The following is a 27,566-nucleotide window of genomic DNA, read 5'->3' as shown; positions in this document are numbered from 1 at the left end:
GATTAAGATGGTATGGGCATGTTAAGAGGATGCATGGACAGAGACTCCCCAAAATTATGGAAGAACTAAAGATGGATGGGAAAAGACCTCGAGGGCGCCCAAGAACACGGTGGAAAATGGGAGTGAGAATATCTGTTGAAAGGAGAGGTGTGACCTGGCAGCAAGTGGAGGAAGAAAAGTGGTGGGAGGATCGAGCCAAATGGAGAGGACTCGTCAGCACCCAGACCCAGCAGTAGCTGGAGCGGGATTCGGATAGAGATAGGTGGCTGCTCTGGAACGAGGAGGTGGGGCTTGTCTCAACGGCCAATGTTCTACGAGCTGATCACAAGCTTCCGCTCCCCCAGCAGCCGCCACTGAGGAGCCAAAAAAAAAAGCTGGATAGGTATACAGAGTGTCCCAGAAATAAGGGTCAATATTCAAGGGTATGGCAGGAATTATGAATGATTATTTGAAGCAAAAAACTCTAGTAAACAAGACTCTAAAATGCATATCTTAAGAGCTATGAGCACCTGTTCAGAAGAAGAGATGTGTTTCATAGTACTGGGGATGTAAATGTGCCACAGCTCTTAACGTAAGCATTTTAGAACTCATGTTTACTAAACTTTTTTTTCTTCAAATTATTGTTATTGTCCTTTCGCTGAATATTGACCATTCCTCCTGGGACACCCTGTATAAATCAAGAGAAATAAGACAGACCAGAATTGTTGAACCATGTGTAATTTTGTGGTATTATGGATGTTGTTTGAACTATATAGGTCGGGTGAAATTTCCAGTATCGGTTTTGGAGCTATGTGTAAGTTTGTGGTTTCTTGGACTTTGCTTGATTTATATATGTCAAGTTACATTTATGATACGAGTTATTATTAATGGGGTTTTGTTGATCACTACAGATTTTGTTTGCTTAAGTTTACATTAGTGTGCTTTTTGGTATATCTTTATAATCAGGATTGTCATATATTTTGTTTGTCCTTGCCCAAAGTCTCATAATTCCTACGGCTGCTCTGTTAGTTTGATGTTATTTCTGCAATTAAATATTTCTGTATTAACTGTCTGTTTACTTGTGTAATGAGTGATCTCATGGTCACCATATTGTACAAGGTCAAAATATGAGTTTCCAACATGCAGATGACGGCGTGGGTCAAAGTCAGCAGGTGGTGCCACAGTCTTTGATTTGACACAGCTTCCTATTGAAGAAGTTGTGTGAGAAATAACTAATAATTTAAAATAATAGACACAAGAGATTTTATGCAGACCACCACACTGAAATATGAGCATTTAAAGTCATGCAGCGCAACAGCACAAATATAATTAAACACTGCACAATTTTCCAAAGTCATTAGAAAAATTTGAAGCCCTATTATGGCACTTGTCTGACCAATAAATAGTGGTGACTTCAGTATTAATTCTCTGAAGGAGTCTGACCACAAACCTCAGTTGTTAACTTTCCCACCACAATTGAGAAAGATAGTGAGCCTTAAAAGGGGCAGTTCCATGAGCGACAGAATACTCTCTATGATATTTTTTTCCACTTTTAAGATAAAATAGACCAAGAATTATTATTAATGATAAATGCTTTTAATGTATTTTTGACATAAGCAAAGAAATGTAATTTTCTTAGGGTAACAGTTTATGTTTCATTCATGTGATGAGAATTATGTAAAAAATACTTCAGGTAATTCAATGAAATGACCTGCATAATGTTCTCTCTTATAAAACATCAATAATTCACCTCACCCATTTCCTATAAAAATAAATAAAAATTTTGTTATGGAGAGGAATAAATGGGATACAAGATGGCACAGAAGATAAATGCATTAAAAAATATTTTCTAATGAAATTTCAAAAATCCCCAGTAATGGATTGGGACTTAATAGTAACAGAATGGCACTTTCACTTAAAAATTACCAGTTTCACTGAGCAGTTGCACGAGAAAGAGTGTATTTACTTCTTTGATCTACAGCACTTGCAGCCAAATTCCCTACAATTTGGTATTTTTCTACTTAATATTTATCTTCTTTTGAGGGAAATATAAACATTTTTTCCATTTGGGTCTTCCTTTCTATTTCATATCCATCTTCAACATAAATCATCTGTCCCACAAAAAGTCTTGTCCTTTTTGTTTGCGTATGAAACAAGAGCAAAATTCCCTTGAAGCAAGGCAGTACAATTAATCAGGTCGTTTGACTTTGCTTTGGCTGAAGCTTGGTTTTTGAAATTGTGTGCAAACTTCTGGAGAGTAAGTTAGTGAGTAATAATGGTACTCAATAATAAAAGAAGTAGTCATAACAACACTGATGGTTTTGGTCTACTCTACTGAAACTGTTCCCATTCTTGTTTGAGCTAATTCTTCCTTATTCTCAGCAATTTGTGGGGCTGAGATATAAAAAATGTTTATGCTGTGACACCTTTCATTTGTAATTTTTGGACAGTCCTCAACACCAAAAGCACGTATTTCCCAACTCTGCAAATATTTCGGACTGCACACTTATTCCATAGCATTCTCTAAAAATGTCAGGTTGGCAAAGAAGAAACACTGCTTAAATTGACTGGTTGCACTGTCACAGTAGAAGACTTCTAACAACACAATACATAAAAAGGCGCAATTCATAATGACATTCAAAGATAGTCAACATCCTGTTACAGTACAAAGGAAGTCAGTAAATTGTTTTTCTATCTTTTTTCTTATGGGCAATAATGAGTTTATTTATAATTTGGCAGTTGCAGTATTTCCCCCACATAGAGTATTTAATTAGCGTAAGTTATAAAAGAAGAAAGACTGTTTGTCAAACTAAATAATCAGATTCTACATGCAACACACATCCATTTACTCATATTACTGTAAATTTAAAGTAAAGAGAATTATTTGGTCATGTTTCAGCGGGTGCTCTTCAGACAGACACTATATACCTTTCTTCTCTCTTAAAATTATGTTTTTGGTTTATGGTACTTCCCTCAGAGAATAGCCGACATACAATGGTCTAAAATCGCAATATAGCCACCATTTAGCTGTATTTGATGTGCAACATCTTAAGAGTCAAGGAATGTAAGTCATTCCATTATAAAATTAATGTGATTCCATTATTAAATTAATGTCATACCCTTACTTGATTTACACCATTCTGTTACTCCATTTATGTCATTTCTTTACTGCATGTGTGTCATTCTGTTACATTATAAAATACTGTTAAAATGAATCTTTTGTTTATCTCACAAATCTGTATTTGCATATCTATAACAGCCTTCCATAAAGCTTCACTGGTACTGAAAAACAACTTTTAGGATTTTGTCAGTAACACAATGAGAGGGGAGACCAACAAAAAACAAATCAGTCTGGGGACAATACTAATTAAATAAATTCAAAAGAAGCTATTGAAATGGACTGACTTAAGATATTTATAATTTTTTGGAGATATTTTGCTAACAAATACCTTTACAATGCTTGTTGCTTTGCTTTAAGAAATTAGTTTTCAAGAGTAACTAGAAGCTGAAATTCTAGACACGTTATAGAGCCATTTCTTCAGCTTCAGAACTTTTTTTACATAAAAATAGAGCTTCAAATTTAAAAAAATTGTGTTCCAGGTAACAGAAGTGGTAATCAGTGTTATAAAAGGAATTTTTTTATGATTTATGTCCATCCTCTTATGGAACAGCCCATTGACATGTGACATGTTCAACAAAGTTAGTGTGTATCCACTTTTGACTGGATTATCAGATGTGGGTGAGCATATGTGCATGCTTTTTCTGCTTCTTTCTGCCTCCTTTTTCACACGGAAATTAACATACATGCAAACCATCATTCATTCTGTGTCTTTACATAAAATATTGTATTGGCACATTTCTTAGAAATGATTACTGATACCTCAATGTCAGTTTAAAAAAATGGTACTATTTCTACTAATACAGTTGTGGCCCCACCAAGTAGTTTTACTATACAGCCTCCGAAAACAAGATTTATACCAGACATGGGAAGAGTAATAGAATAACATTACTATAGCCCTGCATTTAATATTCCTGGTAGAGCAAATGCAACAACCATATTGATCAATTACCCAAATAACTACATTAGTAAAAGTGTTTAGTTTTATGAGATATTGTAAAATGTTAGGGCAGAAAGGTATTTTCACATTTCATACTTTTTCCGCCCTCTAACATCGCATGGGATAATATTCTAGGAGAACCTTGGAAGAACTGGTGTGTTGTATTGTACTACAAAAATGGACTATGACAGTGACCAGCAGAGTTTGTAATTACAAATATCATATCCTTAGACAATTATACATTAACACTCACTTGTAAGTGCATCATAATCATCACTATCATTATCACTACCATCATCTCCTCCTCCTAAAAAGTTGGAGATCGATTATAAAATTTGCTTTAAAGAACAAAATGTCTATTTCTCTGAACAGCAGCAGAAGAATAGCTCCCAAACGCAACCTAATAATTTGTTAAGGCCAGTACTGCAATTCACAGTACTGGTAGTAGCCTACTGCATAGCACACACAAAGTAATATTAATTGATGCTGCAAAGAGCACACATCTGTTCACCAAGTAGGCATATATCTTGTTGTTCCATGTGGTTGGCTGCCTCTCTTTCCTGCCAACCAGTTCTGTTAATGTAAAGTTACTGCTATCACTGTTCTGCAAGGTATGAGATCACAGTATTCAAGCACAGTAGATGCAGAATGGGCATTTCGTAGTGAGACATCATATTCCATTAAATGTAGATCAGAAAAGGTAGACTGAAGCATTTCAGTTCTTTACCTACCAAATTCTGGCTCCCCTCAATGGCACACCCACCACCATTCCAGTTCCCTCCACTATCCAGAACAAACGGACAAATCTGTTTATGCTGCACTGACTATATCATCAAACTTCCCTGGTCCACTTCCAATGTTACTTTAGGCTGCTGAAAATAGTGTTGAGAGACAATAACAAATTTGCAGTTACATCTGTGTGGTACATCCACCTGTACAAACTTGATGCTCAGTAACAACACACCAACAAAACTGCACACATTCCTCCTATTAGACCATGTAAAATGCCAAATACAATTCTACTGCTGCAAAATTCTGCAATCGTTTTGCAGGAGTGTGGGTTGGCTGGCAATTATGTTTCATTTTATTTTTCTCAGTGACATATCTCCCACTCAGAAACGAATAGTCTGGGAATCTTTGCTCTAGTGTCTACTGTGATTACTGCTGTTCAGTTCGGATGGCTGGTGAATGTTTTTAAATTACACCAGCCCTGCTCATGTATCCCGTCCTCCTGGCATTTTGACTTGGCTTGTGAAAGTTTTCCAGGCACAGCTTATTCTCAAGATCATTAAAGTTGCCAAGATACGCACTATCCTGAGAAAAACTGTGGAGTATATGTCAATAAAATAAGTATAGTAACACATTTTATATACCTTTCTGCTGCGGTACAAATGGATGTTCACAAATTGGGCACTTTCTTTTGGAGAAATGTTTACTTAATGACGATGACAGCGATCCTGTGTTGCTCGCATAAAATTTACGTAGTTTTAGTAAGTGATACATTCTGCGCATGGGTCAACTGTCGTAGAGATGAATACAATAAACACAATTCGCACAACAACTACATCTTCCTTAGGTGTCCAGCACTCCTCATGCCGGAGCGCACAGCATTTCCCTCTTCATTTGTTACTTGAAGTGTTTTGTTATTATCACGTGACACCCACTGTTACCAATCATCGAGGTTTCGGCCACTTCCATATTAAAGTTGTAACTTCCGGTTGCATCCACCCAAGGGGGAAGTGTTAGTGTTGTAGTAGTGTTGAGGGTTGTATGAAGAGCTGTTTATAAGTTGGAGAAAACATGATCCTTTTGGAGATCAATAATAGGATAGTAGAAGAAACGCTGACGTTAAAATTCAAAAACGCCCTTGCGGGGTTAGTATTCATGTTAAGAAGGTATTATTCATACCAAATGGGCATTATAACCACCGGCTGGGGTGGAGCGCCTGTGAGTTCTACGAGCATCGCTTCCCGATTCCTTCAGCACCCTAATCATCTGTGGCACACTCAGTATTAAGGATAATTAGTATGCGTTAAGATACAGTATATACATATGATTGACATCGAGTTTTTCGTTTAAAACCTAGCGGATTAATGTAGTTGTCATACCATGTTTTTGACAGCTGACAGAAGCCTATGTTTATATTAAACTGTAACAAATGCTTGTTTTGTTATATTTTAAACTGATTGTAGTCATCTTTTCAGTCACAAACCAGAATCGATAGACATCACTATTGCTGACTTTGATGGAGTTCTGTTTCATATATCAAACGTAGGTGGTGATAAAACTAAAGTCAGAGTGGGTATTCCTCTTTATAATTAACAGTATAGCGTACGTCATAGTGAAAATGTGTTGTTTTTGTCTAAGTATCTGTCTTGCTTCTGGTTTCTCTCCAGACAAGTATTTCATTGAAATTCTACAAAGAACTACAAGAACATGGTGCTGATGAACTTCTGAAAAGAGAATATGGCCCTCTCCTTACTCAAGTTGAAGATGGTAAGAGTACAACATTTGAATTATTCAATAAACAGTGTGTATCTTGTAGGCCTATGTGCAATACTGAATGTTCAGTGTCGCAAAACATTTCTTAGTATTAGACTTGAATGTTTATATATTCACCAAAGATCATGGCTTAGTGTAGAAGATATATTAGATTGAGTGCTGTGTACAGCACTAAATGGAGACGAGAATGACTTCATATTTGTGTTTTGGGAGATCCCAATCAAACCCTATACAAAAAAGCTTTGTGCACTACTGAGATCGTGTTAGTAATAGGCTAGCATATCTGTAAGCTTTCCCACAGAAAGACTAATAATTGTATTAAGAAGGGAAAATGAGAATCGTTTTCCATCTGAAGAAATAGTGAATTCTTCACTATTGTCATAACAAAAAAATCTGTTCATTGATGGACGGTATCTCATACCATGGAGTTAATGTTGTCACAACTTTCTCTGTTTTCTTATATATCATTGTACATTTTATTGCCACAAAAGTAAATAATCTTGTACTGTTAATGCGTAGTTCAAGCATCTTTACATTTAGATTGATAGCATTTTTAAGAGACTATTTAATGAGAGTGCTTCAAAACTGTTGCCATAAGGACAATTGACTGTTTTCTGTGCTGATATACATTCTGTTCTGACATATGGGATCACTGTGTGGGGTAACCCACTATAAATTCTAAAACTCTCCAGGATGCAAAATATCATGCTGGAATAAAAAGTAACAAACTGTATGGTCCACTATTTAAAGGATGGGGATTCCTTCTATTCAATATATTTACATCTTTGAAAGAGTAGTGTTTATTAAGAAATATGCAATAACAAATCCTAAGATCGTCATTATCTGCATACAAGACTGGAAACTGACTTTAAAAACCAATTTGTGCCAAAAGAAACATTATGCGACAGTAAAATTGTTTGTGATAAGTTGCCAAAAAATTCAGGTAATAAATTATCTAAATAAATGGAAGCGGTGTTAAAAGAATATCTGGTGCTTCTATGGTCTGGAAGAGTTTCTCCAAAATGTTTGTGTACCTAAGAGAGTTAATATTAAGTGTATAAGCCACATTCTTTATTACTTACAGAAATATTTTGTAAATATGACATTATCTACTTGTAGCATATAAACACTGTAATCATTAATATTAATGTATTCATATTTTCAGTTGTAGTTTTCTAGTTACAGTGGTTTAGTTAAAAGTCAAAGCTGAAAAAAAAAATTATTCATTAATACAAAGAAAAGTCATGTAAATATATTTGCATTGACCTGTCTAATATCTGATGCGCTGTACTGTATGTGGAAGATTTACTAGACCAAATAAAAAAGACAAAAATCGAAGTAATTCTAATATCTACATATAAACTAAGTGTTCATCACATGCAATGGAAATCTGATAAATAGGATTAATTATATTTTCCCCTCACAATAGTAGTGATTAATCTGCTTGTGTGTAAGTTTCATTTTCAGTGCTTCATTAAAATCATACATGACTTCTCTTTTTTTCTTTATTTGTTTTTCAGGTTATAATGTTTCAGTTTTAATTGACTTAGAAAATATTCCCCAAGACTGGGAAGATATTGTTAAAAAAATTGGTCTTCTGAAGAGGAATTGTTTTGCGTCTGTATTTGAAAAGTATTTTGACTTCCAAGAGAGGGGCGAGGAAGGCCATAAAAGAGCTGTTATTAATTACAGGAATGATGAAACACTGTAAGTAATACTGTTAACCATATTAATTCTTATTTACTGAGTTTTTAAACATTCCTCATAGTAGCGCACAGTATATAATTACCAGTATCGCCTATTGTCAAAAGTAGCATATATTTTTGTAATGAGTGAGACAGTTGTATGGAGAAATCATTTTTTAAGCTAGATGTATTTCTCTGCAATACAGTGGCTAAAAAATGTTAAGTACCGTTTAACAAGGCAGGCAAGAATTTACATTTGTCCAGGTACTGTTTGCTTTTCCGTTCCAAGCTAAAAAGAGCTAGACCACCTGTAATTTCCTTTTTCTTCCTTGCAACGATGCTCGTACAAAAACTTTGAAAAAATTTTAATTTTTTGTGCTATACATGGAGAATGTTAAGAAAACAAAATTTTCAGTAAGTGCCAAAGGGAGCTTTTCAAAAGTGTATTAAAATTGTTAGTTCTGAAATACAGATAGCTGATGATTCAGAGAAAAAGAAAACTAAAGAAAATTGGAAAATCTAAAAGCTCATCACAATGAGACAAGGTACATAAGCATGTGTACACTGCAATTAGATTTGAGTATGAATTAAAATACTCCATGAACATTAACAATGAATATTTATTACTGAGTATATTTCTATTTGTGGTATGTATGTTATGCTGTTGTGACAAACTTTATTTGTAGAAATTGTAAAGATAACCAGCTATCTCATGAGCTTAAAAGTTATCTTATCTGCATGAGCTGTTATGTACATTGCTATCTACCTTGCTTCAGGCAAGGATGAAAGAAATCCCTGACTTTATTGTTCAGTACTAGCTCTAACCCATTTTAACATTGCGGGTTGACACGGTGATTGAATTCAGCTAGTTATGTGAAATGAACACTGAAAGACATGTTCATTAAACAAGTTCTGTCTCTGTTGGTAATAAAGAGGCTACAGCTAAGTTCCCTATATCTTGTAGAAGCACAGCCCAAGACTGCATTACCGCTAGCAAACAATCATTGGCACAAAGAGAATGAGTGGTTCTTTGTGATTTAATAATTTTGTCTAATATTTTAATGATTGATTGTTTCCCAGTGGCCTTCACTTATTGGTTGACTTCAACAGTACAGTGTGTCATAATAGTAATAATGCAGGCAGATAATACGCTTTGGTGAGATTATCATCTCCAGTCACATAGAATTAAAAATGAGGCAATATGCACCAGTGAAAGTTTTACTTCAGAATACTCACTAAGATGAAATAGTACTGTTCAACGGCATGCATGTAGAAAGAGTTATAAATTATATATTCAATAAATTCCTTCCCCTGAGCTAGCAAACTCTCCCCCTCCTCCCTGTGCCCCTTTCAGCGTAAGAGTTACTTTGAACACAAAATAGCACATCTGCAATTTATCAGCGCTAGCAGTCGATCTAGTGCAAAAATTTGGGCCTCACTTCTGATAGTACGCAGCTGTGGCCTTCTGAAAGCACAGCTTTTAAATGTTTGCTTACACCAGTTATCACTCGCTCCAACCACTGTAGCCACCTCATGCCCAAACATGAAGTACTGTACAGTGCAGTGACGACCAGAACCCTGTTATTCATGTGATGTTGAAGATGATGGAAGAGAAAGGGTCACAGACACATCTACCCAACGTGTTTTGAAATCTTGCTCAAGAACATGTTATTCTACTAAAAAAGAAGTAATATGAGTACATAATACATCAACCCCATATATACATATGCACAAAACTGTTTTAACAATGTTCTCATATTAATATTCTGCAGCTATATATGTGCTTCAAAATCAAAATAGCATTGTGATTGCAACATAAAATGTTAAAGTGCAAAGACATCTCTGGCATCACTGCAGGTTATAGATCGCACAGTTTGACACAATGACCAAAACGTGTTACCAATGTCAAAACGCTAATTCACAACTTCTTATCCACTTCACTGTACAGGACTTTGCACTCAGGGATTAAGCAGCTGTAGTGTGACGCGGAGCGAGTGACGTATAACTGGTGGGTGCAAAACTTTAAAAGCTGTATCTTCAGAAGTTCATATCTGTGTACTGTCGGAATTGCTGCCCATATTTTCACATGAGATCAGTTGCTGGGGCTGATATCTTCTAAGTGTGTTTTTTTCCGTTAAATTATGAGGTCAAGTTGATGTTTCCTAGTGAATGATAAAGGTAGCTGCTGCCAACAAAATCATTTTATAATAATTACTACCACTCCCCAAACCCCCTCTTTTTTTAGTATTTTTGTACCTGTCCTCTAATAAAATTGAATTTTAACCGGGGTATCTGACTTTTTAAGGCTCTTGAATTTTTCTTTGCATATTGTTGGTTCCTCCAATCAACCTGACCATGAAAAACTTGCTTGGTTAGCTAGTTAATTATATTAGCAGAACCTGGATGCAACTTGTATCCACATTTCATTAAATCTTACACCTGTTAAAATGCTGGCCATATATACAGAGTGAGCCAAAATTTCTATTACAGGTTTCTAGGGACTGTAGAGGGGGCTTAGTAGACGAACCTTTGATAAGGAACCCAAGTATGGAATGTACTGTTTAGATGTAAAATCTGTTTGAGGATCTGATCACTTCCAAATCTCCCGCTTCATGGTATCCACACAGTGGAGACAATGAGCTCTGACTTACATGTTGTAAGTGTAGGGCCATACCAATGGCATGGTGGGATAAGCCCCCACCAAGGATGCAGACACAGAGGTGGCACAAAAACTGACCAGAAATGGACAGGTAATAAAAATGATTTAAGAATCCTGGAGTGGTATGTGCAGGTTGTGAAATATTCCTTTGCCACCACATCAAGGGAGTACTGTGAGTGCTTCAATGTGGAGAAAAATGTTACTGTCAGAGGTCAACTGCCATGTACAACATGATGTTCACTGCAGGGGTCGAGATGCCATGCACAACTACCTCCTCATTCCTATTCTTGGGTTCCTATTCTTCTGCCTACAAGAAGAAGTCATTCCCTGCGACAACTCATTCTTGTTCAGTAATAGAGTTCTTGCTGCTACTTCACGAATGCCTAGTACAACCTTAAAGGTCAGTGAAAAGCTGCTGAAGCTATTTGATTATCACTTCCAAGTTTTGCTGATTTCTGTTGACTGGCGATTGCTGTGAGGCTTTTAGAGTTAGATTGCTTCAAAGTATTTGATAATGAGTAAGTGAAATGGAAACAGACCTCGTATAACTCATGCCATTTAATTTGACTTTAATTTCCTTTCATGATAAAGCTTAAGTGACAGCTCTGTATCGTATCTTAAAAAATGTGTAGCTGATTTTTAGTGCCAAATATAGCAGGCTATTGATACAGCAGGTCAGTCAGCGATGTCGCTCCTGTCAAGTTCTATGTGAAAGAGCTGATGAAGAGCATTGTTGTGGCTTCCCACTTGGATATTTTGAATTTTTTTCCAAAATATTGGTTAAGAAATGCTTATCCAGATGTGGGAAAGGCTGTCAATACATTTATGACAATTTCAGTGGCTGCAGCATTTGGTGAAAGCAGTTTCATTAAATTAAAGTGTGACTTAAAACAGACTATCAAATTTTGCTATCTATTCAATAGAATGTTACACAGCTGCTGCTAAACTGTACATCGGTGACATAACCATTGTGTTCAGATTAAGAAAATACAAAGTAATGTTACAGTAATAATGAAAGTCTGAGAAAAGGATATTTTTATAACTCTTAATTATAGCTATTTCTCTTTTATTTTTAATTGGTAATTTGTGCCCTATTTTAATTTATGAGGAACATGTGAAATCTATTGTTTATTAAACATCAAACTGAAATCAGTGCACAGTAGTTTAACTTTCAGGTTTTTTTAGGAAATTTATACAACTTGTAATTTATTTGCAACAGTGACAGATTAATTTGTTAGGAGCAATATTTTATATCAGTGTTGCTCATTGAAGTATTAGTTGTTCAATAATGATACATTTTTATTTAGCCTATGCATGATACAAAATTATAAAAATTGCTAAGCCTGAGTAGAAAGAAATGCAGAAAGGTAGCTTTCAGGGGAAAATGGGGGAGGGTTGATGCAGCTTTGACAAAGGACATCCTCAGAAAGTCTAGAGTGCAGTTGTCTGTGAAGCACCACTGCCAACCCTCCTAGTTTTTAACATGCAATTTCTCACAGTCATTTTATATTCAGACGAAGATGATGTCATAATTATGACAGCCTGTTTTGAAAGTGATCCGATCTTCAAACATAATGGTACATTTCCGGTCGTGGATTCCACATCAAAACTTCATCTAATAAGTCCCCTCTCCAATCTCTTGGACTGATGACCTTGCTGTTTGGTCCCTTCAACACCAATCAACCTACCAGCAATCTCTTGAAGCCTGTAATAGAAATTTTGAATCGCCCTGTGTGTGTGTGTGTGTGTGTGTGTGTGCACGCACACACACATACACACACACACACCTCTATATATATATATATATATATCTTTCTTTTTGCTGAAATATTTGTGATATAAAATTGGTTATCACAATGGTTAAAATTTCGCATTATATTCTGGGATCGCCTGTAAATTGCTGGATGAGCCAGTTTTCACCCCGTTAGAAGATAAGCACATGTAAATTACAAAAGCTTCATCTTTAATTAATCTTTATGATTTTCAAATATTCCTTTTGAGTACTAAAGTGGATCTGTGTTGGAGGTTTATTCGAGAAGACAGGAAACATTATGTTATACAGAAAATCTTGGAATGTCAGTAAGGAATTGTTCTGTGGCAGTGATGGCAAAATGTAACTGTGAGTAGCAGATTTGTTCAAAGTGGTATTAGAGGTAGAAAAGTCCAGTTGGAGCACAATGTAAAACTTAATATTTAAATCATATATAAAGAAAACCATTTTCAAGGGTAGTTTGATAAAGTCTAGATTAGGAATAAAAGTCAGGTAATTTGATAGTGTGTGCAGAGATGAGTTGCTTTAGGTCTGGGTGCTTTCATGGCATTTGCAAAATATGTAACAGAATAGCCAGATTTACTGCAGAAGATTGGAGGTAGTTGGCCAAGGACAGAAGCACCACTATTAGAGGTGCCAAGGAGAAAGTTGCAAAAGAATTCATGGGAGTGCTGGGCCAGTTCCTACAACCACTAAGTGAACTAGTTGATGAGAATAAACTGTGGATCATTAGTGATGAACAAGTGTAGAATTCTATGAAAGAAAAATTTTTACCTATATTGTGTTAGACGATATGTACAAGTTAGAGGTTGAGTTGAGAAGGGGACAGAGGTAAAAAATTAATTGTGCTTTGATATGTAAGTTGTTTGTGGAAATTTTATGAAAGGGCAAATCACTATTCCCAATTAGAGGAGCCACTGAGACAGACATTTATAAAGACAGAACTTTCTCGCAATCCTTTGTTATATATGTGTGTATGAAAACACACACACACACACACACACACACACACAGACACACAGTTACCTCCGAATAATGTCATTTGACTAGTGCAAATAGAAATTTTGGATAAACTTAACCATTGGGTGTCCACGCACTGCTCTTGTTCGCTGTATAGTGCAAATGTCACCAACACATGTTCTTTTATCATTGGTTGCAGCCAATTGGAGACAAGCACTTGTAGAACCAATGAGTTTGCCATAAAATAGACATAATAAGCATGATTTTTATCCAAAGGTGTTTTTTACCCATCTGTTACCATGCTGCAGGGTATCATTATTGGTAATGGTAAAGTTAAGAACTCCACCACAGAACACTGATGTACCATGCAGGATGACTTGTGCACTTACGTAGTTAGAGGTATTAATAGCAATATTGTCTATTGCTTTATACACTGTAGGGCGGGTACGCGTTCTTCTCCTATAATATCGTGGCACCTTATGATGTAAGCAAAGATTGAATATGATACTTCACTTATGGTGATGGATGCACAAGAATTATTCGCATTGCATAGATGGTTTTTTCTTTAATTATTACTGCTGCAGCGTATTGACATTTCTGTTACTGATGTATATAGCAATTTGCTTGGTGAAATATTAATTATGATTCTTTTCTTAAATATGGATGGACTGTTTGCCATGAATAATCCATGTTTTATGGAGGGCCCTTTATTAATTTTCTATTTCTCCTGCATTTTTTCATTTCTGTTATTGATGTATATGGAAAGTATGGCATTTTTTTATGGTGAAGCAGTTACTACAGGGTCTGTGGAAATATGTTTTGTGGCAAACCGCTCAGAAGTAAATTGTATACATGCTAAATTTTGGTTGCATTAGGAGCTGGATTACATGTGTTGTGTAGGTGACCTTTTCTTTAGTTTTTGTTGTTACAGCATATTTGTGTAGCCTAGCGGTGTCTAGATTAAGTGGAATGTGACAGTTTGATTATTGAGTTGGTGAAGTCAACAAATGTAAAAGCAGAAAAACTGGTTGTAGTGACCGACTGACCTGTAGCATAGCGTGGGGCCTAGGTTAGGTTGGAAAACAACAGTTTGGTTGTGAGTTGGCGAAGCCCATGAATGTGAAAGCAGAAAAACTGTTTGTGGTGACAGATTGACCTGTAGCGTAGCCTGAGGCCTGGGTTAGATTGGCGGGCAACAGTTTGGTTGAGAGTTCTCTCTCAGCATATAACAGTATTGGCAATGAGAAATATACTAATGTAAGTTTGATTAATAGTTTTTTTTCTGTGTTGCACAGATTCCTTTGATCGGACAACATTGAAAGGAGATGGGTTTGCATAATGGGCATTTTTTTTTTGCATTTCAATTTTCTGGCCCGAGTTTCTTTGTCTCTAATCACCTAATGAGACAACCATAGATATTAATGTTACCTTTGATGTTCTTGTAAGTAACCAATGAGAAATACCGAAACAGATGTGTTCAACCTCTTTTGAGTGAACAATTCGATTCGACTCCATTGCGTTTTCAGCTATGGACTCCGAATGAGTTCACTGCAGACCTCATTCTTATGGAACATGACGACAGTGTAGTTAACTGGTGTGTCGCACGGTTTTATAGCCAGTCATAGAAAGTGACTGAAGTCTGGTGAGGATATGAGCCTTATTTCTGATACAAAACGTTCAGATGGGGCGCAGTGGAGCTGCAAAAAGACTGATCACAGAGTTAGTTGCAGTATTAGAAAAAAATTCATTGTTTGAGGGAAGCAAGTTAAGCTACAAAAAAATTCTACAGTTAATTTGCCTGTGGGTCAAAAGGTGCAGAAACTTTTTTATTACCTATAAGCTACAATTATCTGAGAAGACAGTAGAAAATTGGAAAAGCTTCTGCGGAGAATTATGTATTGAAATGTGCTTCAATGTAAGTGGAAAACTTGATGGTAATGGAGTCATTATGGAGATCGATGAGGCTATGTTTGCAAGAAGAAAATATGCCAGAGAGAACAAAAAACAAGAAGGTAGATTTTTGGAGGACTCCAAAGAGAAACCTACAGTGTTTTTTCAAAGTTTTTTCTCAAGCATATGAAGAAGTTGCTGTTCAGTATCATCAATGAGTACATCATTCCTGGAATGACTGTCATTTCTGACTGTTTTAGATAGTACAAATACTTGAATGATGAAGGACTTTTTTTTTTATATAGAGTTTCTTTAGTGGCTTGTAATACATGTCATTTCTTAAGTACAAAGAATTGACACCTGCATATGAGCATATGATAAAAATAAAATATTGTTTTGTTCCATGGACAGGTCACATTCTCAAGAATATAATCATATCACTTGTGCTATATCCTTCATTACATGTATTTGTGTATCCATGTTTCTCTGTGGAACTTAAGTTCCATCGTACTAGCAATACATACAATGCTAAAGGATCTTATGAAAAATGCAATATTTATTTTTCCCGTGTTTGAAACTAAAACGTTGTTCTTATTTGCTACACAAATCAGATCTTTTGCCATCTTACATTCCCATTACCGCTCACTGTAGGCATTGCCAACATACACTTTAAGGTAAGAGCAGTAACAGTCCTTTATAAAGTTTTAACAGAATTTTGGATGGGACAGATGGTGGGAAAGTAAATTATTGTGCTAGTTTAGAACAAGGACAGGTCATGGGATAGGTATGCTGGGGAAAAAGAGAAAACAATGGAAGGGAAAATACTGACATTCGTTTGCAGCTGGAAATTGCCCTGACAAATGTCAAACAATTGGCAGCTGTTGCAAATCGGTATGTTGCAAGAGCTCCTGAGAGTCGTGTACTTGTGATACCTGCACAAGAGATACCTCAAGTACTATCCTCTCCTGTGAATCCTATCTCCCCTGCAGAAAGTACAGGATCTGTCATTATCCATCCACCTGGCTGCATGTGCCATGTCAATGGTGGACCCATGCATCCTGTACAGAGTGGATGGGGACCAGGGAGGTCTCAGGGAGCTGTACTGACCCCCTAAATGGCAAGTTTGAGGTGCTGTCTTTTGCTAAAACTGGGCTAGTGGGATTCAGTTCACCTGTTTTGGGGAAGTACAATGTCAGGAGGAGACAAACACAAAATGGTAGGGTCTATTAATCGTCAGCAGTTCAGACATACGACGAATGATAGTACCCATTAGGGAAATGGCAGCGAGAGACAGAAAATGACACCAGATACCTTCAGTGTGTATGCCTGGGGGCCTCATTCAAAATGTTGAAGAGGCTATTCCGGCAGTCGTTGCGGGAAGTGTGCAACCGACTGCAGATTGTGCTGCATGTTGGAACAAATGATGCTTGTTGTCTGGGCTCAGAGATCATTCTTGTATCATTCCAGTCACTGGCAGAGAAGGTTGAGAAGACCAGCCCTACACATGGTGTTTCAACGAAGCTCACAATTTGCAGCATTGTTCCCAGAACTGGCCATGGCCCTTTGGTTCTGAATCAAGTGGAAGGAGTGAACCAGATACTTCGGGGGTTCTGTGGTAAGCTAGGCTGCAACTTCCTGGACTTGAGCCATAGGGTTGAGAAATGTAGTGTCCCCCTAAATAGGTCAGGTGTGCACACTACTCATCAGAGGCTGATACTCCGGGAGCTGACTGTGTGTGGGATGCACACAAGGGTATTCTAGATTAGGTGACTCTCCATCCAATCTAGAAAATGTTAGTTGTAGGAAACCCAGAAATATCAGTGTAAGATCAAAAGAATTGCTTCCCACAGATGAGTGCGTTAAAATCCTAATGGTAATCTTCCAAGGCATTAGCAACACAGTGACGGAGTTTGAAGTGCTCCTGAACAGCAGTGATGCTCACATAATACTAGGTGCAGAAATCTGGTTGAAACCTGAAATTGACAGCAGTGAGCTTTTTGGTGAAAATTTTAAGTGTGTATCGAAAGGATCCTCCCCCCATGAACATGGACCTTGCCGTTGGTGGGGAGGCTTGCGTGCCTCAACAATACAGATAGCCGTACCGTAGGTGCAACCACAACGGAGGGGTACCTGTTGAGAGGCCAGACAAACGTGTGGTTCCTGAAGAGGGGCAGCAGCCTTTTCAGTAGTTGCAGGGGCAACAGTCTGGATGATTGACTGATCTGGCCTTGTAACACTAACCAAAACGGCCTTGCTCTTGTGGTACTGCGAATGGCTGAAAGCAAGGGGAAACTGCAGCTGTAATTTATCCCAAGGGCATGCAGCTTTACTGTATGGTTAAATGATGATGGCGTCCTCTTGGGTAAAATATTCCGGAGGTAAAATAGTCCCCCATTTGGATCTCCGGGCGGGGACTACTCAGAAGGACGTCGTTATCAGGAGAAAGAAAACCTGCGTTCTACGGATCGGAGTGTGGAATGTCAGATCCCTTAATCGGGCAGGTAGGTTAGAAAATTTAAAAAGGGAAATGGATAGGTTAAAGTTGGATATAGTGGGAATTAGTGAAGTTCGGTGGCAGGAGGAACAAGACTTTTGGTCAGGCGAATACAGGGTTATAAATACAAAATCAAATAGGGGTAATGCATGAGTAGGTTTAATAATGAATAAAAAAATAGGAGTGCGGGTAAGCTACTACAAACAGCATTGTGAACGTATTATAGTGGCCAAGATACACACAAAGCCCATGCCTACTACAGTAGTACAAGTTTATATGCTAACTAGCTCTGCAGATGACGAAGAAATTGAAGAAATGTATGATGAGATAAAAGAAATTATTCAGGTAGTGAAGAGAGACGAAAATTTAATAGTTATGGGTGACTGGAATTCGACAGTAGGAAAAGGGAGAGAAGGAAACAGAGTAGGTGAATATGGATTGAGGGGAAGAAATGAAAGAGGAAGCCGCCTTGTAGAATTTTGCACAGAGCATAACTTAATCATAGCTAACACTTGGTTCAAGAATCATAAAAGAAGGTTGTATACATGGAAGAATCCTGGAGGTACTAAAAGGTATCAGATAGATTATATAATGGTAAGACAGAGATTTAGGAACCAGGTTTTAAATTGTATGACATTTCCAGGGGCAGATGTGGATTCTGACCACAATCTATTGGTTATGAACTGTAGATTAAAATTGAAGAAATTGCAAAAAGGTCGGAATTTAAGGAGATGGGACCTGCATAAACTGAAAGAACCAGAGGTTGTACAGAGTTTCAGGGACAGAATAAGGGAACAATTGACAGGAATGGGGGAAAGAAATACAGTAGAAGAAGAATGGGTAGCTATGAGGGATGAGGTAGTGAAGGCAGCAGAGGATCAAGTAGGTAAAAAGACGAGGGCTAGTAGAAATCCTTGGGTAACAGAAGAAATATTGAATTTAATTGATGAAAGGAGAAAATATAAAAATGCAGTAAATGAAGCAGGCAAAAAGGAATACAAACGTCTCAAAAATGAGATCGACAGGAAGTGCAAAATGGCTAAGCAGTGATGGCTAGAGGACAAATGTAAGGATGTAGAGGCTTATCTCACTAGGGGTAAGATAGATACAGCCTACAGGAAAATTAAAGAGACCTTTGGAGAAAAGATAGCCACTTGTATGAATATCAAGAGCTCAGATGGAAACCCAGTTCTAAGCAAAGAGGGGAAAGCAGAAAGGTGGAAGGAGTATATAGAGGGTCTATACAAGGGCGATGTACTTGAGGGCAATATTATGGAAATGGAAGAGGATGTTGATGAATATGAAATGGGAGATACGATACTGCGTGAAGAGTTTGACAGAGCACTGAAAGACCTGAGTCGAAACAAGGCCCCCAGAGTAGACAACATTCCATTAGAACTACTGACGGCCTTTGGAGAGCCAGTCCTGACAAAACTCTACCATCTGGTGAGCAAGATGTACGAGACAGGCGAAATACCCTCAGAGTTCAAGAAGAGTATAATAATTCCAATCCCAAAGAAAGGACGTGTTGACACATGTGAAAATTACCGAACAATCAGTTTAATAAGCCACAGCTGCAAAATACTAACGCGAATTATTTACAGATGAATGGAAAAACTGGTAGAAGACGACCTCGGGGGGGATCAGATTGGATTCTGTAGAAATGTTGGAACACGTGAGGCAATACTGACCTTACGACTTATCTTAGAAGAAAGATTAAGGAAAGGCAAACATACGTTTCTAGCATTTGTAGACTTAGAGAAAGCTTTTGAGAATGTTGACTGGAATACTCTCTTTAAAATTCTATATTGTCTTCCGTAGTATGAAAATGCGAAGCGTAATTTCGACGTACTAGTTTTCTTATATCAAGAATATATATATTATGGAAATGGAAGAGGATGTAGATGAATATGACATGGGAGATATGATACTGCGTCAAGAGTTTGACAGAGCACTGAAAGACCTGAGTATATATATATATATATATATATATATATATATATATATATATATATATATATATATATATATATAAACAAAGATGATGTGACTTACCAAATGAAAGTGCTGGCAGGTCGACAGACACACAAACATACACACAAAATTCTAGCTTTCGCAACCAACGGTTGCTTCGTCAGGAAAGAGGGAAGGAGAAGGAAAGATGAAAGGATGTGGGTTTTAAGGGAGAGGGTAAGGAGTCATTCCAATCCTGGGAGCGGAAAGACTGACCTTGTGTCTGTATATGTGTGGATGGATATGTGTGTGTGTGTGAGTGTATAACTGTCCTTTTTTCCCCCTAAGGTAAGTCTTTCCGCTCCCGGGATTGGAATGACTCCTTACCCTCTCCCTTAAAACCCACATCCTTTCGTCTTTCCCTCTCCTTCCCTCTTTCCTGATGAGGCAACAGTTTGTTGCGAAAGCTTGAATTTTGTGTGTTTGTCTGTGTTAGTTTGTGGGTCTATTGACCTGCCAGCGCTTCATTTGGTAAGTCACAGCATCTTTGTTTTTAGATTATAGAAGCGAAAGCAGAAAGGTGGAAGGAGTATATAGAGGGTCTGTACAAGGGTGATGTACTTTAGGACAATGTTATAGAAATGGAAGAGGATGAAGATGAAGATGAAATGGGAGGTATGATACTGCGTGAAGAGTTTGATAGAGCACTGAAAGACCTAAGTCGAAACAAGGCCCCGGGAGTAGACAACATTCCATCAGAACTACTGACAGCCTCGGGAGAGCCAGTCCAGACAAAACTCTACCATCTGGTGAGCAAGATGTATGAGACAGACGAAATACCCTCAGACTTCAAGAAAAATATAATAATTCCAATCCCAAAGAAAGCAGGCGTTGACAGATGTGAAAACTACCGAACTATTAATTTAATAAGCCACGGCTGCAAAATACTAACACAAATTCTTTACAGACGAATGGAAAAGCTGGTAGAAGCCGACTTTGGGGAAGATCAGTTTGGATTCCGTAGAAATATGGGAACACGCGAGGCAATACTGACCCTACGACTCATCTTAGAAGCTAGATTAAGGAAGGGCAAACCTACGTTTCTAGCATCTGTAGACGTAGAGAAAGCTTTTGAGAATGTTGACTGGAATACTCTCTTTAAAATTCCTAAGGTGGCAGGGGTAAAATACAGGGAGCGAAAGGCTATTTACAGTTTGTACAGAAACCAGATGGCAGTTATAAGAGTCGAGGGACATGAAAGGGAAGCAGTGGTTGGGAAGGGAGTGAGACAGGGTTGTAGCCTCTCCCCGATGTTATTCAATCTGTATATTGAGCAAGCAGTAAAGGAAACAAAAGAAAAATTTGGAGTAGGTATTAAAATCCATGGAGAAGAAATAAAAACTTTGAGGTTCGCCGATGACATTGTAATTCTGTCAGAGACAGCAAAGGACTTGGAAGAGCAGTTGAACGGAATGGATGGTGTCTTGAAGGGAGGATATAAGATGAACATCAACAAAAGCAAAACGAGGATAATGGAATGTAGTCGAATTAAGTTGGGTGATGTTGAGGGTATTAGATTAGGAAATGAGACACTTAAAGTAGTAAAGGAGTTTTACTATTTGGGGAGCAAAATAACTGATGATGGTCGAAGTAGAGAGGATATAAAATGTAGACTGGCAATGGCAAGGAAATCGTTTCTGAAGAAGAGAAATTTGTTAACATCTAGTATAGATTTAAGTGTCAGGAAGTCATTTCTGAAAGTATTTGTATGGAGTGTAGCCATGTATGGAAGTGAAACATGAACGATAAATAGTTTAGACAAGAAGAGAATAGAAGCTTTCGAAATGTGGTGCTACAGAAGAATGCTGAAGATTAGATGGGTAGACCACATAACTAATGAGGAAGTATTGAATAGGATTGGGGAGAAGAGAAGTTTGTGGCACAACTTGACCAGAAGAAGGGATCGGTTGGTAGGACATGTTCTGAGGCATCAAGGGATCACAAATTTAGCATTGGAGGGCAGCATGGTGGGTAAAAATGATAGAGGGAGACCAAGAGACGAATACACTAAGCAGATTCAGACGGATGTAGGTTGTAGTAGGTACTGGGAGATGAAGGAGCTTGCACAGGATAGATTAGCATGGAGAGCTGCATCAAACCAGTCTCAGGACTGAAGACGACAACAACAACATCGAAAGGATAGGCAAATGGTACCAATTAATTGGGAAAATTACAATTTTGTTAGTGGTGATTGTGATAAGACATCCTGTGAAACTTTACTAAATGCTTTCTCTGAAAACTACCTAGAATGGATAGTTAGGAACCCCACTCATGATGGAAATATATTGGATCTAAAGGCAACAAATAGACCTGACGTCTTTGAAGATGTCTACACAGAAACTGGTAGCTGTGAACATGACGCGATTGTGGAAACAATGATTACCAAGATACAAAGGACAACTAAAACAAGCAGAAAGATATATATGTTCAGGAAACTAGATAATATATCAGTGGTGTTACATATCAATGAGGAACTTGAAATTTTCAACACAAGACAGGAACATGCATGTAGAGGAACTATGGCTTGGTTTAAAAAGAATGGTTGACCATGCACTGGATAGATATGTACCCAGTTCAGTCTGCAGCCACTGTAAAGAAACTTCTAAAAAAACAGAGATCACAGCATAATAGGCGTAAAACAAAGCATAGAACTGTAGAAAGAGAAATGTGGAATGAAACTTGTTTGACTGTCAAGAGAGCAATGCGTGATGCCTTCAGTTATTACAGTGGCAGAATACTGTCAAGTGATCTTCCAAAAAATCCAAATAAAATTTGGTCACAGTTCTTGGATAGAGGCACGGGTCACATCCGTATACAAGAAGGGTAGTAGAAGTGATCCACAAAATTACCATCCAATATCCTTGACTTCAATTTGTTGTAGAATCTTAGAACGCATTCTGAGCTCCAATATAATGAAGTATCTTGAACAGAATGAACTCCTCAATGCAAACCAGACTGGATTTAGAAAACATCGATCATGTGAAACCCAACTCGTTCTTTTCTCACATGACATACTGAAAGTTTTGGATGAAGACAACCAGGTCAATGCAGTGTTTCTTGATTTCTGAAAAGCATTAGACTTGGTACCACACTTACGCCAATTATCAAAAGTATGATCATGTGGGGTATCAAGTGAAATTTGTGACTGAAGTGAGGACTTTTTGATAGGGAGAATACAGTATGTTATCTTGGAGGGAGAGTCATCATCAGATGTAGAAGTAACTTCAGTTGTGCCTGAGGGAAGTGTGTTGGGACCCTTGCCATTCATATTGTATATTAATGACCTTGCAGATAATAATAATAATATCAGACTTTTTGCAGATCATGCAGTTATCTATAATGGAGTACTATCTGAAAGAAGCTGCATAAATATTGTCAGATCTTGATAAGATTTCAGTATGGATTGGAGATTGGTGACTTGCTGCAAATACTCAGAAATGTAAAGTTGCGCACTTCACAAAAAGAAGAAAACTTAATATTGTATGACTATAATATAAATGCATCACTGTTGGAATTGGCCAACTCATACAAATATTTGGGTGTAACACTTTGTAGGGATATGAAATGGAATGATCATATTGGCACAGTTGTGGGCAAAGCAGATGGTAGCCTTTGGTTTATTGGTTGAATACTGGGGTAGTGCAGTGAGTCTGCGAAGGAGATTGCTTACAGATTACTCATGCAATCCATCACAGAATATTTCTCAAGTGTGTGGGACCTGTACCAGATAGGACTAACAGGGGATATTGAACATATACAGAGAATGCCAGCACAAATGGCCACAGGTTTGATTAATCCGTGGGAGAGTGTCACAGAGACACTGAAGGAACTGAACTAGCAGACTCCTGAAGATAGACATAAAGTATCCCGAGAACCGGCTTTATATGATTACTCTAGAGATATACTGGAACCCCCTACATATTTTTCATGCAGGGATCATGAGGATTAGATTAGAATAATTACTGCACACACACACACACACACACACACACACACACACAGGCAGTCAATCAATCATTCTTCCCATGCTCCATGTGTGAATGGAACGGGAAGAGACGCTAATAACTGGTACAATGGGTCGTACCCTCTGCCGTGCACCTCATGGTGGTTTGCAGAGTATAGATGTAGACGTGCTGCCAGAAAGATAGAGCAAGAGAAAATGGTAGAAAATGTGGGGAAACTCCAAAGAGGTGAGTGTCAGGGTAGAGGAGATGGTTTGCCAGTGGCAATTCTGTTAAGTTGAAGCATCCTCTCATGTTCTCAGTCCTTTAGTTCTTGTCTTCAATCCTTTTATCCAACATGGCAAACAGTTCATCTGTATGTCTTGTGAGTAATTTGATCAGTTCATGTAGATTGTCTTCCATTTTTCTCCTAATCATCCCACTGCAGTTTTAGATGATTACCATCACTGGCAGTAGTTCACTCGATTCTAAATACATTTCAGGCACTTAATATTTTCAAAGTGAAGCTGTTGTTGCCCACTGCCATTGACGATCACCACAGTCAGTAGATTCTGTGTCGCCACTGCAGTGTGGAGGCAAGATCACATCTCTTCACTCTATGAAAGGGGGGTTTTCCACAATGTACACACGTTGTATAACCTGCAGCAGAAAAAAAGGTAGATTTCTTAGTACACTGATTGTCCTATCAGTGTCAACATGAACAGTTTGTGCCTATGTTTGACAGTATCAGACATTATAGCAACACACCAGTCACTGATAGGACTGTGCACCATGCAATCCTGGCACTAGTACAGAGAGAATTCATGACAAAGGCTAGAGGTCATCTGAAAAGAACTTCATCTCCATCTTAATATGTCGGTAATACTCTTTACAGATTCTTGGAAATAGGTTGACGGTATGACGTACTGACAAGCAGAATCAATACAGCAGAAAATGTTTGCACCCGGACAGCAAAATTAGATTGCTGAAGGGGGGGGGGGATGAAGACAAAGACAAGATGCAAGTAGCCATACAGTAATTAATCTCACTGACAAACATCTGGACAAGGATACGCTGAAGATCCTAGCTAAAGCTCTAAATTTCACACCCAGTCCAAAATGCTGCTGACAGCAGATTCCATCAGCTCCACAGAGCAACCGAAGAGGTTTGTTTGAAAATGCCTAGAGTACTTACCAAGATGCCACTGCTAAGATTGATCATCTCCTAGAATGAATGAGTAGCATTGAAAAATTTGTTGGAGGACAAGGAAACTATAATTATGTCTGCTGATGGGGTATCTCCACAGTCCTGATGTTATTTGTGGACTATAATAAGATTTTTTTATCTTTTGAGTAACACAGATAGATGTCAATCAAATGAATAAAATCAAGAGGAATATGGAGACTCCTCTCAAAAAGACAGGTTTGCCATATAATGTCATTTACATCATAAATTTATAAGCAACTGTGTTACCATGACGATGTGGCATTCTTACACTAAACAGGGAAGTTTTTCCTCGAAGACCTGTGGTTAGTAATATTGGCAGAGTACCTGAAGCACATTCTCAGCAAATCTGTGAGGAAGTGCAAACACAACATTCAAATCTGCAATCACAGCATAAAAGATGAGATCTGCTGCAGTTACTGCATGGAACAACCTGCCTATGTCTACATCTGTATTGTACTTTACAAGCACACTTCACAGTGTGTGGCAAAGAGTAGTTGTGTGTGCCAGGGCCACTTCCCCGTGTCCTGTTCCAGTTGTGAATGGTTTGTGGAAAGAACAACTGCTGGTAATTTTTTGTGTGGGCTAGAATCTCTAATTTTATCTTCATACATGTATGTATGTGGAAGCAAAATACTTTTTTGATTCTTCAACGAACGTAAGCTTTCAGAACTTTTAACTTGCCACTGGAGTTGACTGACAATCTCTGTGAGGCTTTTGTGCTTGGGAAGTGGACATATAATGAAACATGCTGCTCTGCTGTGGATCTTCTCTATTTTCTCTACAGTCCTATCTGGAACAGATCCCTTAGTGAAGAGCAGTATTTGAGTATTGGTCGAACGTAAGCTGCTTCCTTTGTTGTTAAACAAAATTTCATGTGGATTCTTCCAGTGTATCACTCTGGCAGCTACTTCACATGTAATTAATTTTGTGTAGTTCTCCCACTTCAGATCACTGTGTACATGTAATTGTAGATATTTTATGGAGGTAACTGCGTCCCGTGATTGTTCTGCAATCATGTAATCATGCAACAAAGGATCTTTCTGGCTATGTATTGACTATACATTACATTTTTATATACCAAGTGAGTTGGTGTAGTGGTTAGGACACTGGATTTGCCTTCTGAAAGACAGCTGTTCAAATCATTGTCTTGCCAATTTGATTTAGTTTTTCTGTGATTTCTCTATTGCTCCAGCAAAATGCTGGTGTGATTCCTTTGAAAGGACATGGGTCAATGTGCTTCCCCATTCTTGAAACGATCAGAGTTTGTACTCAGTCTCTCATGACCGTGATGTTGATGTGTCATTAAACCCAAATCTTCCTTCATTTATTTATGTCAGTTGCCACTCCCTGCACCAAGCACTGAACCTCTGCAGGTCTCTCTGCATTTCACTACAATTTTCTAACATTGCTTTCTGTTTATTAGAAACTCTTCAATCCAGCCACACAGTTGGCGTGATTTTCCACATGCTTTTAGTTTGTCCATTAGGCAGCAATGCAGAACGGTACTGAACACCTTCTGGAAGCCTAGGTACAAGGCATCTACCTGAGCCCCTGTATCTGCTGCTTTCTGGGTCTTGTGAATGAACACAGCAAGGTGGGTTTCACACTGTTCTTGTTTTTGGACCCCTGTTGATTCATGTAGAAGAGATTTCAGCCTCCAGAAATTTCATAATATGTGAACATAAAATATGTTCCAGAATTCTGAGGCTAGACTCAGATTATAGGATTATAGTTTTGTGTGTCTGTTTGATAATACTTCCTGAAAACAGGCATGACATGTGCTGCTTTCCAATTATTAGGAAAGCTTCAATATGTGAAAGGCCTAAGGTGCTCTGCCGTAGAATGGGCAAATTGTTTCAAATACCCTATGTAGAATCGAACTGGTATCCCATCAGGGCCAGTGGCATTTCCTCTGTTGCGTGATTTCAGTTGATTTTCTATCCCTTGGTTACTATTTCAGTATGTCCATTTAGTCTCTGCAACCAGAGACAGTGGTCGGTCTCTCTCTCTCTCTCTCTCTCTCTCTCTCTCTCTCTCTCTCTCTCTCTCTCTCTCTCTCTGTGTGTGTGTGTGTGTGTGTGTGTGTGTGTGTGTGAGAGAGAGAGAGAGAGAGAGAGAGAGAGAGAGAGAAAGTTGTGCTAGTGGGAATGCGTGTGTGTTTTATACTTTAGAAGAAGAGGCCTTTTGCCTAAAAGCTCAAATATATAGCAGCCTGTCTGCGCTTCATCTTCTCCTTTATTTGATAAGTAACAGTCTGTCCTTATATTGAAGAAACAAACTTTGCAGCTACAAGTACAATAGCATTCCTGATCAAGAAAGTTTACTGTGCAGCAAAACCATGTGCAGTGACCAGTGAAGTGGGCACAAAAAACTATGATGACATTGAA

The 27,566-nt window shown here is 37.9% G+C and overlaps 2 protein-coding genes across 2 annotated transcripts in view; one reads left to right on the top strand and one right to left on the bottom strand.

The window, feature by feature from the left end:
* LOC126236756 (DNA-directed RNA polymerase, mitochondrial) overlaps nucleotides 1-5,653 on the bottom strand; it is a 295,970-nt gene extending 290,317 nt beyond the window's left edge. Inside the window, exon 1 of the mRNA XM_049946296.1 lies at nucleotides 5,411-5,653. Within this exon, the coding sequence (XP_049802253.1) occupies nucleotides 5,411-5,549 (139 nt within the window). The 5' untranslated portion in view covers nucleotides 5,550-5,653. The remainder of the gene's footprint in view (nucleotides 1-5,410) is intronic.
* A 97-nt stretch (nucleotides 5,654-5,750) lies between these two features.
* Nucleotides 5,751-27,566, top strand: part of LOC126236754 (probable actin-related protein 2/3 complex subunit 2) — a 56,697-nt gene continuing 34,881 nt past the window's right edge. Inside the window, exons 1-4 of the mRNA XM_049946294.1 lie at nucleotides 5,751-5,911; nucleotides 6,242-6,335; nucleotides 6,434-6,533; nucleotides 8,060-8,246. Coding sequence (XP_049802251.1) covers nucleotides 5,838-5,911; nucleotides 6,242-6,335; nucleotides 6,434-6,533; nucleotides 8,060-8,246 — 455 coding nt within the window. The 5' untranslated portion in view covers nucleotides 5,751-5,837. The remainder of the gene's footprint in view (nucleotides 5,912-6,241; nucleotides 6,336-6,433; nucleotides 6,534-8,059; nucleotides 8,247-27,566) is intronic.

This window comes from Schistocerca nitens, chromosome 2 (assembly GCF_023898315.1).
Source record: "Schistocerca nitens isolate TAMUIC-IGC-003100 chromosome 2, iqSchNite1.1, whole genome shotgun sequence".
NCBI classification, from domain to species: domain Eukaryota; kingdom Metazoa; phylum Arthropoda; class Insecta; order Orthoptera; family Acrididae; genus Schistocerca; species Schistocerca nitens.
Note: the sequence above shows the minus strand (reverse complement) of the source record. Positions and strands in the feature narration are given on the sequence as shown.